This window comes from Xenopus laevis, chromosome 8S (genome assembly GCF_017654675.1).
Source record: "Xenopus laevis strain J_2021 chromosome 8S, Xenopus_laevis_v10.1, whole genome shotgun sequence".
NCBI lineage: Eukaryota > Metazoa > Chordata > Amphibia > Anura > Pipidae > Xenopus > Xenopus laevis.
The window spans coordinates 37,397,329-37,411,818 of NC_054386.1; the positions used below are offsets into that span (position 1 = coordinate 37,397,329).

General features: G+C 39.2%; 1 protein-coding gene across 11 annotated transcripts in view; it reads right to left on the reverse strand.

Annotated features, from left to right (window-relative positions):
* Positions 1–14,490, reverse strand: part of LOC108699996 (E3 ubiquitin-protein ligase HUWE1-like) — a 159,206-nt gene that overhangs the window by 133,543 nt on the left and 11,173 nt on the right. For 10 of the 11 annotated variants that reach the window (XM_041574913.1, XM_041574912.1, XM_041574910.1 and 7 more), the window contains exons 2-8: positions 6,257–6,398; positions 5,410–5,479; positions 4,035–4,133; positions 2,537–2,743; positions 1,140–1,292; positions 997–1,059; positions 365–442 (exon numbers count right to left, since the gene is read on the reverse strand). In XM_041574913.1, coding sequence (XP_041430847.1) covers positions 365–442; positions 997–1,059; positions 1,140–1,292; positions 2,537–2,743; positions 4,035–4,133; positions 5,410–5,454 — 645 coding nt within the window. In that variant the 5' untranslated portion in view covers positions 5,455–5,479; positions 6,257–6,398. The remainder of the gene's footprint in view (positions 1–364; positions 443–996; positions 1,060–1,139; positions 1,293–2,536; positions 2,744–4,034; positions 4,134–5,409; positions 5,480–6,256; positions 6,399–14,490) is intronic. The other variant, XM_041574909.1, reaches the window with a different exon arrangement.

Genomic DNA, 14,490 nt, shown 5'->3' on the forward strand with positions numbered 1-14,490 from the left:
ATTACGGGCGACTTCGGAAAACAAAGCACTCTGCGTGCCTGCCACCAGGCAATTTTCATTTTAGCCGGCGGAAGGCAGGGGAAGGTAGATCGGGGAGATTAGTCGCTGTGAAGAAGAGGAGATTTGACGCCTGCCGACTAATCTCCCTGAATCTGCCCGTGTGGTCAGACCTTTAGGGGAGGGATGACGAGTAACCTTTGAGTATATGGTAGACCTGATCTCTGGTTGGTATCTTATCTCCAAACTCGGTTTATTCATATGGAACCAGTGTGAAATAAAAATTACCATGCAATTTTAGTGTTTGGGACTCGTGACACACACAAAAAACACAGTAAAACCAAACTCATTTCTGTGGGTTCCTTACCCTTTTTTCAACTTTCACCTCGGACCCAAGTTCTGCATAAAACTCAAAGTGCAAAGTTGTGGCGCTAGGTGGGTATTTCTAAAAAGGGGCAGTAAAACAGACAAGTAAACGGCACATCAAACAATGCTTTATATCAGATTCTACAAAATGCTCTTAAAATCCAGTCAAAAGATAGATATAATAGATGCTCAAGCAGTAGTTATACTTTAATAAATTATACTTTAAGAACTTTTAACAAGTACATTAGCCCGTTCATTGGAATTTACCTAACCCAAACAATTATAAACAGATGCAAACCATTATTTCTCCATCTGCAAACTTTACAATGTTACATTTATTGTTCTCCTGGCATTAAAGCTCAGATTTGTGAGACAGCAAGATCGCAAAGTGAGCGTGTCCCTCCACAGTACACATTTCCAATGATCCAGTTTTTTACTGGCAAAAAAACATAAAACAACACTCCAGTCAGTGCGTGGCATTGTACATGGTGAAGATAGGACTGTGTGCAGCTGTCCTCAAAAACTAATCCCATGTTTGGAACATAAAAGCAAGTATGGACATGCATTTTTAGAAGGATGAAGTACATTTTTGGCCAAATGGTTTCATGTAAGAAATGAAAGTGATACACATACCAACATGTGCATATCTTTACAACATTCAGCAAGTCCAAAGCCATTCTCTTTGCCTCCCCAGCTCTAAAAGAGGGAACATTACGAATCAGATAACATATTTAAAAACAGACATCACATGAGATACTTTTAAAGACGAAGCTCACCTCTGCAAGGTGCTGAAGCCTAGACAATAAAGGCGTTCTCTTGTCAGAGGCCAGTCGTGTGATGTAATTGGACCTCTTACTAAAGACGTAGAGAAGATTTAGCACAGCCAGAACAACTTGCATGTCAGAAGATGCAAGCAGAGTTGTAAGGTGCTATACATAAGGAGACAACCATAAGCATACAGTTAGATAAATATTTTTGTATCAACAAAGGGATGTCCGTCGCTTGTGGATCTCTCACATAATTAATAGTGGTCAACATATTTTAGTACAATTTACATAATGACACAAGACAGTTTGCATTCAGTTTCAACTTTTTTGTTGTGCAGCACAGTAGTTTGGGAACTCCTTGGTTAACAGGGTTTTGCTTAAAAATCTCAGAGATAAATGGATTAATGACTTCTGGGACTAATTATCCAAATAAATAAAATTTACAGATAAGCCCTTAAATGGGTTGTTCACCTTTAAAATAACTAAATATGATGTAGAGAGTGATAATTTGCATTTGGTTTTCATGTTGTATTCTGTGGTTTTTGCGTTATTTAGGTTTTAATTCAGCAGCTTTCCAGTTTGCAATATAAGCAATATTTTTGCTAGGGTCCAAACTACCCTAGCAACCATGGATTGATTTGAATAAGACTGGAATACGACTAGGAGAGGGCCTGAATAGAAACACAAGTAATAAAAAGTAGCAGTGACTATAAATTTGTAACCTTACAGAACATTTGTTTTTTAGATGGGGTCGGTGACCACCATGTGAAAGCTGAAATGAGTCAGAAGGCAAATAGTTCAAAAACTATTTAAAAAAATAAATAATTAAAAATTTGCTTTGAATTGGGCTTCTAGAACATGCTAATAGTTAAATTAAAGATGAACAACTCCTTTAAATTCTATATCTGATTTAAGAATAGGCATTCATACATAATTAAATACGCTGTCCTTGAGATTAGTTATATAACCGGAAATTACCAATAAACATAAAAACTTGCAAAATCTAAAGAGACCTACATAGACTACCCTACACAACACACCAGAAACTGCTTCTGCAGTCCAAGAACCATAAAGTGAACATTTAAATTGTTTCTTGTTGAATTGATATGCTGTAAATGAATAGCTGTCTGAATATACAATCTATAAACATCTTATGAACGATTTGTGAAAAGCCTTAAGAGCCTGCATTGCAGATGTTCCTAATAGTACAGCTTAGTCTAAACCACTCAAGAAATAAATGCCACACAGACAAAGGCTACAAGAATCCTGACCATATATAAACACAAATTAGGACCTCACACATTTTGTAGATATGCTTATTGCATAAAAATATTAAAGATGAAAAAAAGGCTCTCAATTAAAAAATTTACAAGAAGACCAACAAATTACAAGAAAAGGAGTTTTACCTCGATGGAACTGTACAAGTGCCGTGAAAAGCTGTATTCGATAAGCAAAGCAGTGAAGTTTAACACTGCTAGCAAAAGAGCCTTTAGCTGTTCCCTCTCGGGTCTGTCGCACACCAGCATCCAGGACATGTTCTCTACCGTTTGTCCAGCATCTGCCAGAATGCCATCGAAGCGATCTAATAAGTCTACCCAGTGATAAAGCTCGCACTGAAGATGAATAAAGGCAACGGTGAATTAGTAAAAATAGGCACTGTGTTTTGATTAAACTGGCTGCAAGCATTACAAGTGTAATGTGCTCTTTAGTGTAGTTCAATGACCATACAGAAGAACAATAGAGAAGGTTCAATGTGTTATAATATATATCACTGTAAGAGTATTCTATATAGCATATGCTTTCACTTGACCGCTGCAAAAATCTCCAGGCCCCATAGCACTAATCACTAAGAACCAAATTATTTGCAGCTATAACAGGCAGTGGGAAAATCAGTTTTTGTTTGCTTATTTCTTGTAGCAAATACAAGTAGAGGAGGGAGTGGGGACATTTAAAAATGTTTATTTTTAATACTCTTCAACTGGCATATCATTTTTACAACATTATGTCAATACTCACAGGTCTGCTACCAAAAGAAAGACCCTGATATTAGATAGCCTCAAGAGACCCAAAAAGAATGCTAAAATACTTTACCCAAACCAGTGGTCTGCACCAGACCAAAGGGGTTTTTATCAGCAGAATCACTTCTGTACCTGTTGTTCCCATAAATGTTTTAGAACCTGTTCTTCTATGATATGCTCATATATAAAACTGGTGGTCAAACACACCAGTTTTACCAGTGCAGCACAACAGTACATTATATTTTCATTAGTTTAGGACACATTTTTTGGTGTTACTATTCCTTTTAGTAATAAAGCAATAAATCTAGCAGCACTCCGATATGTGATTCAGTTGTTTATTCGTGCCATTAGCAAAGCGACGTTTCGGGCTATTCCAGCCCTTTTAGAAAACAATGCAAATGAGTGCTTTAATAATTCAGTTTTGAAACCCAATTCAATATAGAATATGACTAAAGAAATTAGGGATATACCGAATCCACTATTTTGGATTCAGCCGAACCCTCAAATCCTTTGTGAAAGATTTGGCAGAGTATCGAACCCGAATCCTAATTTGCATATGCAAATTAGGGGTGGAAAGGAGAAAACATTTTTGATTTCCTTGTTTTGTGACAAAGTCACGCAATTACCCCTGCCCCTAATTTGCATATGCAAATTAGGATTCGGTTCGGCCGGGCAGAAGAATTCGTCCGAATCTGAATCCTGCTGAAAAAGGCAGAATCCTGGCTGAATCACAAACCAAATCCTGGATTCGGTGCATCCCTAAAAGAAATGGAAGAGAAGCTACCTATAGAACACTAGAAATGAACTGTCCAGTAAATCCATATACAATAAAATAAATAAATGCAGGCACAATTTAACACCTACATAAAAGGACTTTAACACCTACCTTTCCAATGTTCCATGTTTTGATTTGCTGTAGCTCCAGCAAAAGCTGTTCATCACTGCAGACTTTCAGTTTGTCTATCAGAGACCTGCAATCTGCAGGCTGTAAATGATAGAATATATGGAACAATAAGCTCTATTAAAGAAATACATGTTGGCAAAAGCACTAAAGAGACAAATTTGAAGTGTGCAGGGAGTTTTGCAAGAATAACTAATAATAAATTGCACACATTTGCAGTGATTTATTACACAGAATAGAGGTTAACAGATGAACAAAAACAGAAACAAAGCTTACCAATTTAACAAAAATGAGCTAAGAATTTTGTTCTATGATCACCAGAGGCATAACTACAGAGGAAGCAGACCCTGCAGCTGCATGGGGGGCCCAGGAGGTATAGGGAGCCCCAGGAGGTATAGGGAGCCCCATGAGGCCCTAATTAATGAGCAATATCAATATATACTGGTAAAACAGGACAACCTCCAGATATGTTGGGGGCCCTAGATTAAATCTGATGTGGGGCCCACACCAGAACATCAATCAGTGGAAGGCTGCACTAATACTCCAAAGGTTTTATTTTACTTAATCATGAACATGTAAAGGAAACATTGTCTTATGTCTAAAAAAATAATAAGCAAAAATAAATGAAGGCTTCTCATATTAGTTTAAAAGAACTTTTGCCAAAGTCTGCTTTTTCAGACAAGGGATTGGAAGGGACTGTATAAACTTCAGTGTATCTCAACATTTTCACATATACTGTAAACAAAATTATACTCCTCACCCCATGTGCCATAAGATAGTAACCTGACAAATAGGTGATAGGAGATATATAATATACACCGATAATATACCAATCAATTATTTTACAGGGAGTGGTCACTCCCATCAGCTGTTCTTAAAGGATAATTTTGGGCTAGCTCAGACTGTTCTGGAATATGAGAGGTGTTAACTGAAGAAAAAACTGGCTTTGTTTCATGGATGATTTCTTTTCTTTACAGATTGTCTAAACATCTCAGAAATAAATGCTGTACTAGATATTTTTGCCTATGATGGACTAATTAGAATCATGTTCGCTTTGTAATACAATTTGATGCAGCACTGAAACAAGCATAGGTGGATTTAATAGATTTTGCCAATACAATAAGTGAACTTGAGTTCCCATTTCTAAAGTTATTTAGATGTGAATGGAAATAAACACTTAAACTGGGTATACAAGTTTGTAAAAGAAAAGTGTTAAAACCTTCCAGGAAGCGAGAACTAATCATTAGGCCCCTGGCACGATTTGCCAGCCAGCTTGATCAACATCTGCCTAAGCCCCAAACTATTAACCTACTTCTAATATCAAGGAGCCAGATGCAAGGAATAAAACAGCTTCACTTACCGCCTCTGTTGGCGTCTTTTTCAACTTCGTTCTGTCCACTTTCATAGTCAAAACAGACTGATTTCCTTCCCTGACCAAAAAAGAAAAAAACAAAACGTTTTACATTACTAGCACAGTGATAAGCAGTGTCTCTTACGAAGAATTCACCTGCTGTAAAGGACAACATAAAATAACTGCATTCTCAGAATGGCCAGTTCTACTTTACCTAAAATCATCCATGAGTTTGGCAATATACAGCAGTATAGTCATTAGTGATGTAAACATGAATACAGGCATGGGATACATTAACTGGAAACCAGTCATCAAGAAAGCTCCAAATTATCGGGACGTTATCTCCCATAGACTCGATTTTATCCAAATTTTTTAAAAATGATTCTTTTTCTCTGTAGTAATAAAACAGTACTTACTATAGTACTTGACCCAAACTCAGATATAACTTATCCTTATTGGAAGAAACAGCAGCCTATAAAGTGAATTTAATGTTTACATATTTTTCTAGTACATTTAAGGAATGAAGATCCAAATTATGGAAAGATATGATATCCAGAAAACCCCATATTCTGAGCATTCTGGATAACAGGTCCGTATACCTGTATTTTGCTGGCACTGAATCACTGAGACACTTGCAATGAGCTATAAAGTCCATTACACAAAATCACACCCAAGTTTAATGGCATTAACTCATTGTAAAAACTGCAGGTTTCTGGTTCCAAACAATGGTTTTGCTATCCTTAATGGTCAAAAGCCTTACAGTTTGCTTTCAATAATAACAAGTGCTGAAATAGTACTTATTTTTTGTATAAAGTCAGTGGAAAAAATAACCAAATAGGATCATTAAGACACTTACACTAGCTGGAACTAGCAAGGTACGTAGGGGATGAGGAGAAGTGCATTGAAAGACAGTCGAAAGGCCTCAAGTGTAGCTCAGAATATACAAGGTTAGCCTCCCAATTCGCAAGGCAAAAACTCAGAAGATGGAGTCTTGGCAACTATTGGGGGGGGGGGGGGGAAGAATATAGAAATTAAAATCAGTTGCACACAAAAATACATCATACAATACACATCTGCACAAATGGTGACTAGTGTTCAAGAATATTTTACCAAAGCTACTGGAGTTGGATAATTTCAGCATTTCACATTGTACTCCTGGCCAGAACACCAGTCAGGAATACATCATTAAAGCAACAGATGTCGAAGTATTGTAATATGTAAGTGGATTATGCCAAAGCATATCCCGTTTGAGGTTGCCAGACAGTCATGCTGATTAAGATTTCTATTAATCCAGACAGAACGAATGAAAATAAAAAAGTCAATAGATACATAAATAAAGGCATAAATGACAAAGTCACCCGGTAGAAGTCTACAGGTATAGAATCTGTTATCCGGAAACCTGTTATCCAGAAAGCTCCAAATTATGGGATGGTCGTCTCCAAAAGACTCAATTTTATCCAAATAACCCAAACTTTTAAAAATGATTGCCTTTTTCTCTGTAATAATAAAACAGTACTTTGCACTTGATCCCAACTAAGATATAATTAATCCTTATTCGAAGCAAAAACAGCCTACTGGGTATTTTTAATGTTTACATGATTTTCAAGTAGACTTAAAGGAGTAGGTCAGTGTAAAAATAAAAGCTGGATAAATAGATAGGCTGTGCAAAATAAGAAATGTTTAATGTCTAACATAATAGCCAGAACACTAACTCCTGCTTTTCAGCTCTCTAGCTCTGAGTTAGTCAGCGACTTGAAGGGGGGCCACATGGGACATACATGTTCAGTGAGTTTGCAGTTGATCCTTAGCATTCAGCTCAGATTCAAAAGCAACAGGTATGACCCATGTGCCCCCCCCCCTCAAGTCACTGATTGGTTACTGCTTGGTAACCAGTCTGTGGAAGCCAAGAGAGCTAAAAAGCAGGAAGTAGTGTTCTGGCTATTATGTTAGACATTCAGCCACTCCACCCCTTTATACATTACATTTTTGGCTAACCAACTATATTAGAAACAATTTTTATTTTGCACAGCCTATTTACACAGTTTTTATACTGAAAAATTCCTTTAAAGGGGAACTCCTCAAACACATAACTTAAGCTTTTTGAAAAGTAAACATAATTTCAAGCAACTTTGCAACATACATCAATTAAAAAATATGCAGACTTTTCATGATTTTTTTTTTTTAAATTCAAATTTGCTTTTATTGAAATACAAACACAAGTACATACATACGTACCGGGTATATCGAGCAAGGACTTTTACATATTCTTACATGTAATTGAAGCAAAGAAAGCAAAACATATTGGGATTCCAGGAAAACTCCCGGCAAACCCAGGTGTCAGTGGGCCCTCATGCTGCTAAACATTTGGCTTATTTCATGACCATTTCTGTATTTCTTTAAGGGGCTTAATAATGAAAGAATAGAGTATAGTATGTAGAGATAAAAGACTAGGAGAATAAAGAGATTGAGTGAGGAGAGGAGAGGAGGAATAATAGTTTGTAAAGTGGGCCCTCATTTTAAGCTTTTCTGGTGGGCCCCTAGCATCCCAGTCTGACACGGAGTCCATGGTTCCCAAACCTTTATGATGCTGTTTTTTCTTTCCGGATCCGTTTCTGACAGTATTTCCATACATTTCCTGGATTCTATTTGGTTTTTCAACGTCTGTATCATGGGAATTTCTGGCTTTTTCCAAGTACTTTTACATTTAAGGAATGGAATAACAGAAGTCTCATCTTTGGAGATTTAAGTTGGATACATTTGGAGCAATGCAATTTGCGGCATCTGAGGTATGTCCCGTTTAATCGTCTCTGATTAAGATAAAGACCTCCTTCCAAAAAGGTGTGACTTTTGCACATTGCCACCACATATGAAGCATTGTGCCCTGTAGTCCACATTGCCTCCAGCACTGATTGGGATAGTTTGGAGACATTTTTGCTACCCTCGTGGGTGTTAGATACCATCTGGCTGTTATTTTTGTGTGTGTTTCTATGTGGTTTGTGCAATGTGTGGCTCCTTTCGGACTGTTTATACATTCCTGCCATTGTGCCGGTGAGAATTGTAATTGCAGTTCTTGCTCCCACTTTTCCATATATGGAAGCTTTTGGTATTCCTCTCGCTGTATTTGCATCTTGTAACAGTCCGACAAGATCCCTTTGCCATTCCAAAGCTTACTGCAAAGGTGTTCCATTAATGTATTGCTTCGCCGGGTTTTGTAATCAAAGGTTATAGAACGTAGAAAGTGGGTGATTTGGTTATAGGCATAGAGTTGGTTTTGTGTTATTCCATATTTTTCCACAAGATCTTCAAATTGTCTTAATGTTGATGTGAAATAGAGATCCCTCAGTTGGTATATGCCAGCATCTATCCAGCTGCTGAGAGATATCTGTGGTAGGCGATATTTAAATGCAGTTAATGGTAACAATGATGAGGGGAAGGTACCAAACTTAAGTTTTGGTGCTGTTTTATTCCAGATGTTCAAAGTTACTATTGTAGTTGGCAGTAGTTTATCTGTTAATGGTCTATATTTTTTAGGCATCCAGAAATAGTGGGTTAAGAGTTTTATTGCCTACCATATTGGTCTCCATATCCACCCATGTTCTGTGTCCCTTCTCCGCATGCAATTGCAGCTGATTCAAGTATTGTAGCAATGTAATAAGCTCTGATGTTGGGTACTCCCTGCCCTCCCGATGCCCTTGAATATTGTGTTGTGGTGAAGGCCATTCTTGGGGGTTTTTGTTGCCAAATCTATCTATTTATACCTTTTTGGAGATTTTCCAGATATTTAGGGGGAAGTGTTATTTGTAACATTCTAAACACATATAGTATCTTAGGGAGGAGATTCATTTGTATTGACGCTATGCGTCCAAACCATGATATCGTCTCCTTTTGCCATTTATTGCATTCTGATTCTACCAGCCTTGACAGGGGGGAGTAGTTTAATTTGAAAATTGTTTCGAGGTCTTTAGGCAGTTTAATTCCCAAATAGGTTATACAAGAGTCCCTCCATTCAAAATTGTGATGTTTAGATATTCCCTCTAGAGGTTGTTTAGGTATATTAATAGGTAAAGCTTGTGTTTTGCAGTATTAATCTTGTACCCAGATATTGCTTGGAATTTTTCTAGTTCCATTAAAGTGTTTGGCAAGGAAATTATAGGGTTTGTTATAGCCATTAATATATCATCTGCAAATAATCCTATTTTTTGCTGTCCTATAAGAGTGGGTATACCGTACCTTTAATATCGCAGTTCTCCCTTATAGTTTTTTCCAATGGCTCGACCATTAAAGCAAAGATCAGGGGTGAGAGGGGACATCCCTGTCTTGTCCCATTTGTGAGCTGGAAGGCGTTTGACAGGGCCCCCATTGTGCAGACTTTAGCTGTTGGATTAGAATATAGTAGATATATAGCTTTTAAAAAGGAGTCCCCTAACTGGAATTTTGTTAGTGTAGCTTTCATATAGTCCCAATTTACCCTGTCAAGGGACAGCAAAAGGGCTGGTGTTTTAGAAATTTTAAGTATGTGCAGGACATTTTGAAACCTCCTGGTTCTGTCTGCTCCTTGCCTGGTTTAGTATAAATCCCACTTGATCATTCTTAAAGGACAAGGAAAGGTTAAAATTAAGTATGTTGCATTAAAAGTGTTTGTTCTTACGGTTTTCCTAAATTCTCTCACGGTCTCTCTGAAAGCTGCTGTATTCGAAGGCTCTCTGTGTTAATAGGGTGACGTCACCACATTCCACACACTCACTGCCTCGGGCAGTAACAAAGCTTAGTTTGCCATTACATAGCACTGTGCGCATTCTCTTCATAAATCTTTCGTTTCCTCCTCCCTGAGCCGATCTGTCCACTAGAAAAACAATGCATCATGTTGCCATGGAGACGCTCCGTTCCTTATCACTTGAATTTACAGGCATGCGCAGATAAAATCACAGCGATGGCAGCTGCAAACGGACTTCAATGAATAAAATAAGGAGAGTGATTTGCAGCAAATTGAATGTGTTTAAACTTAAACTAAGTTAGCAATTCACTTCATTGTATGGGGGGGCTATAATCACAGCAAAGAATGTTAGGTAAGCTTTTATTCTCCTTTAATAAGGGATGGTAACACCAAGTTGTCTCTGAGCAGTTTGGAATATATTTTGAGATCTGTATTGAGTAGTGTGATGGGTCTGAAGTTTTGGCACTGATCTTGATTCTTTCCGGGTTTGGGTATGGGGACTACATGGGCTTGCAGGTATTCACGATTGATCTGGCCTGTATCCATAATGTTTTGGAATAGTTTAAGTAGATGCGGGGATAATAACTCTGTATATATTTTATAATATTGGTTAGTGAAGCTGTCTGGGCCTGGGGCTTTTCCTATTTTTAGTTCTTTTGATAACACTTTGGATTTCGTCTAGTGTGATGGGTTTACCTAAGGATTCCAGCTGTTGTGGTGTAGGCGAGGGGAGATCTAAGTTGTTTAGGAAGGCAGTTATATTTTCTGGAAGTGGCTTCTGAATGTCCATATTTGATCCTATGTTATATAAACCTTCATAGTAAAGCGCAAACTTGTTTGCTATTTGCTTAGGGTCTGTTACCTTTGAGCGTCCACTAAGTGCTGTATTCTGTGCTGTGCTTGTTTCTGTCGTAACATATTTGCTAATAGCCTATCAGCTTTGTTCCCTTTAGTATAAAAGATGTCTCATACATTGTAATTTATATGCTGTTTTAGCTGCTATTATTGTATTCAGTCTATTTCAAGTTTCATTTATTTGTCTCGCAGTGTCTGCATTGTATTTTTGAATAATTTGTTTTTCTAGGTCCGACAGCTTAGTTTCTAATTGTTGTTGTTCAGCCTCTCTTTGTTTTTTTATTTGTTTTGCTTGTGTTATTAGTTCCCCCCGAATAACTGCTTTATGTGCCAACCAATTATTTTGCCAGATGGTGTCGTTTGGATTATTTTCTCTGAAAAATTATGTTATTTTTTGCTCTATATATTGTTTACTTTCAGCTCTCCGAGAGTCTATGGGGGGAAGTTCCATGCCAGAGCGTGGTCGACCACGTACATAAGCCTATCCAAGGTTTGCTAACTTGTGTGGTGGTTTGGAGATCTGTAAGGAACAAATCTATCCTAGTGTGCGTTAGAAATCTTGGGGAAAAATACGTGAAATCTTTTGCTAAGGGGTATTTAACTCTCCATACATCAATCAGGGCGAAGTTGTGTATTAACGTCCTAAAGTTTTTGGCTTGGGCCATTTGACTCTTATTTGCTATTGCCTTACCAACCTATGTGTGGGTTCAGGGTCAGGTTAAAGTGTTCTGCAATTATACTTTTCCCTTGCCTGTCATTAAGTAATTTGGTAAGTGTTTGTGTTAGGAATCTACATTGGTTCTCGTTGGGGGCATAAGCATTCACCAGAGTATATTTAATATTGTCCACAACACAAATCAACATGAAATATCTGCCTGCAGGATCTGCAACGGACCGTATTAGTTGAAATGACACCCTGGAGGAGACCAGGATGGATACCCCTTTAGTTTTATTATGGGAGTAATTATGAGGATAGTGCCTATTAGAAAACCTTGGAGGATTCTTTATGCTAAAGTGCGTTTCTTGATAAAAAAAAAAAAGTATATCAGCTTTTGATTGATAAGCATCTCTCAAAACTTGATTTCTTTTGTGGGGGCAGTTTAACCCCCTGGCATTTAAAGAGTAAAATCTTACCATCCCATACAGTCCATTGCTTTTCCCTCAGGGGTATCACAACCATTGTACACCAGTAAATTACATATCCTTTCAGTCCTGCATGTATTGTACCCTTAAGCTCCCCATAGACGCAACGATTCTTCTTGCCGAACGACCAATTTTAGGGAAGCCCGACCAATCCTTTTGAAATTATAGTGCGGTTAGTGGTAATCGAACGATCGTACATCTTACGATTTTTCGGCCGTCGGGAAATTGATCTGCCAGGTCAAAAATCTTTGTCGGCCCCAGTGCAATCTATCTAAGTTTGCAGGTCCAAGCAGGCAGCTCCCTTTTGTTTTCCTGGTAAATTGGTCTTTTTAGTTGATGGTAAATTCGTATGTTCGTACGATCGTTCTGAGAAGATCGTGGTCTCACGATCAGGATCTGATCTTTTAAAAATCTCAACATCTATGGCCAGCTTTACATATAATAACGAAAGCATTTGCCTTTGCATATCTATTGTATCCTTTTTGAATCCCACTAACCGCACGATAATTTCGAAGGATTGGTCGGACTTCCCTAAAATCAGTCGTTCGGCAAGAAGAATCGTCGCGTCTATGGAGAGCTTTAAGCCATTCTTTCCTCAGTCTGCGCAGCGAAGGTGGAGATTTGCGCTGTGATGGGGACCCTTCGTCTCTCTGCGTGGTGATGATGTTCCATCTGACCAAAGCTTTTCTCGCATCTTCCGCTGTTGTCAGCATTGTAGGTACTCCATTTCTTTGAACAATAAGCTTGACTGGGTAACCCCAGTGGTACGGTATATTGTGCTGGCGTAGTATGGTTGTTGTTTCAGCAAAGGCCTTCCTCTTGATAAGAGTAGCAGGCGACAGATCCACGTAGATCACCAATTTTTAGGTATTCTGGTGGCCAGCCCGCTTTCTTCCTGGAAAGCAACAGAATCTTCTCCTTGGTTTTGTAGAAAACAAACCGTGCCAATACATCTCGTGGTGCTGCCTTCGAGGCTGCCTTGGGTTTAGGAACCCTATGGATACGGTCTACGGTCTGAGGACTGTGGTCCTCATCGCATTTTGGCAAGCAGGGAGAGGAGCAGAAACGCTCAACTGGACTTGGCAGGGAGGTGGGAAGCGCGCACCATTACAGTTTTTCCGTGTGCGTCGCTGGAACCCATTGCGTTCCAGCAGCCATCTTGGCAACTACAGACACGACTTGGACAGTGCATGAATCGCATACACTTCTCCGCTTGGGCACACTACAGAGGGAGCACTACCCTCGGCTCTACACAACCTAGGCGACACCACCCCGGGTACCCTATACAGTTACTTGCCAATCACCAGGGGACCCGCTGTGCAGAACCTGCGCTGCGGGGCAGGGGACAAAGACTGTCTCAGGGGGCAATCCCAATCCAGTGGTGGCGCAGACTTAACTCTGGTCCGGAAGGAACTTCCCAGATTCTAGGAGTCAGTCAGAAATCAGCACCCCTCTGGGCAATTCAATTATCACAGTCACTAGCATCATGGCAGGGGTTGCCGGCCATTGCAGACAACTTAGGAAAGGCGTTAGCCAAGCTCAGGCAAAAGTCAAGAGGCAAGCGATCAGATGAATTGAAGGGAGTCATATCCATCCAGACTATCTGATGGGTCGTTGGCTGGCAAAGTTTCCTCTCAGTCAGAAGGTGAGCTACCACCTTCTGAGGGTTCCTCTGGGGAGTGTAAGGACGTGATATCCCACATGATGTCGATGGACTCATCAAAGGGGTGCTTGAGGCATTACATAACTCACAAACGCATAAACAGCAAGGTGAAACATCAAGTTTGTTCAAGACACCACACAAAGCCACAAGCTGTATTCTGTCGCACCCTTTGCACATCACTCCTGGTTTTCCACAAGGATAAGGCAGTGTTACTCACGGTACCTTCATTCCTACCCCAGGTAGTGTCATCCTTCCACACAAATCAGGAGATTGTAGTACCGTCACTGTTTTCAGATCCTAAGAACGACAAGGCAAGACGACTACACAACCTGACAACCTAGACGTAGTCCGAGCACTTCAGTGGTACTTGGTTGATTACAGTGGACAGGGTTAAGCCGAGTATAGCACACCCTCTAATTATTCAAGTGTCCTGCCTCCTGCAGGGTGGAGCTAAACCCCATCATTCCCTGTATCCCTGTATCAAAAATCCTGTTTTCTTTGCCTGCCCTGTTTAGTTTAAGAACTAATCATAAAGGAAATTCTTTATTAAAGCAACAGGCAAAAATGTATATTGCGTAGACGCCTACTTCCTTAAAGTAATGTTAAACAAGGGGATAAACTGTCCCTTTAATCCCTGCAAATAGAAAAACTGCAGCACCGGCTAGAAGTATTTTGTACAATAATGTCTGCAATCAGTGAGGTAAATCCATTTTCC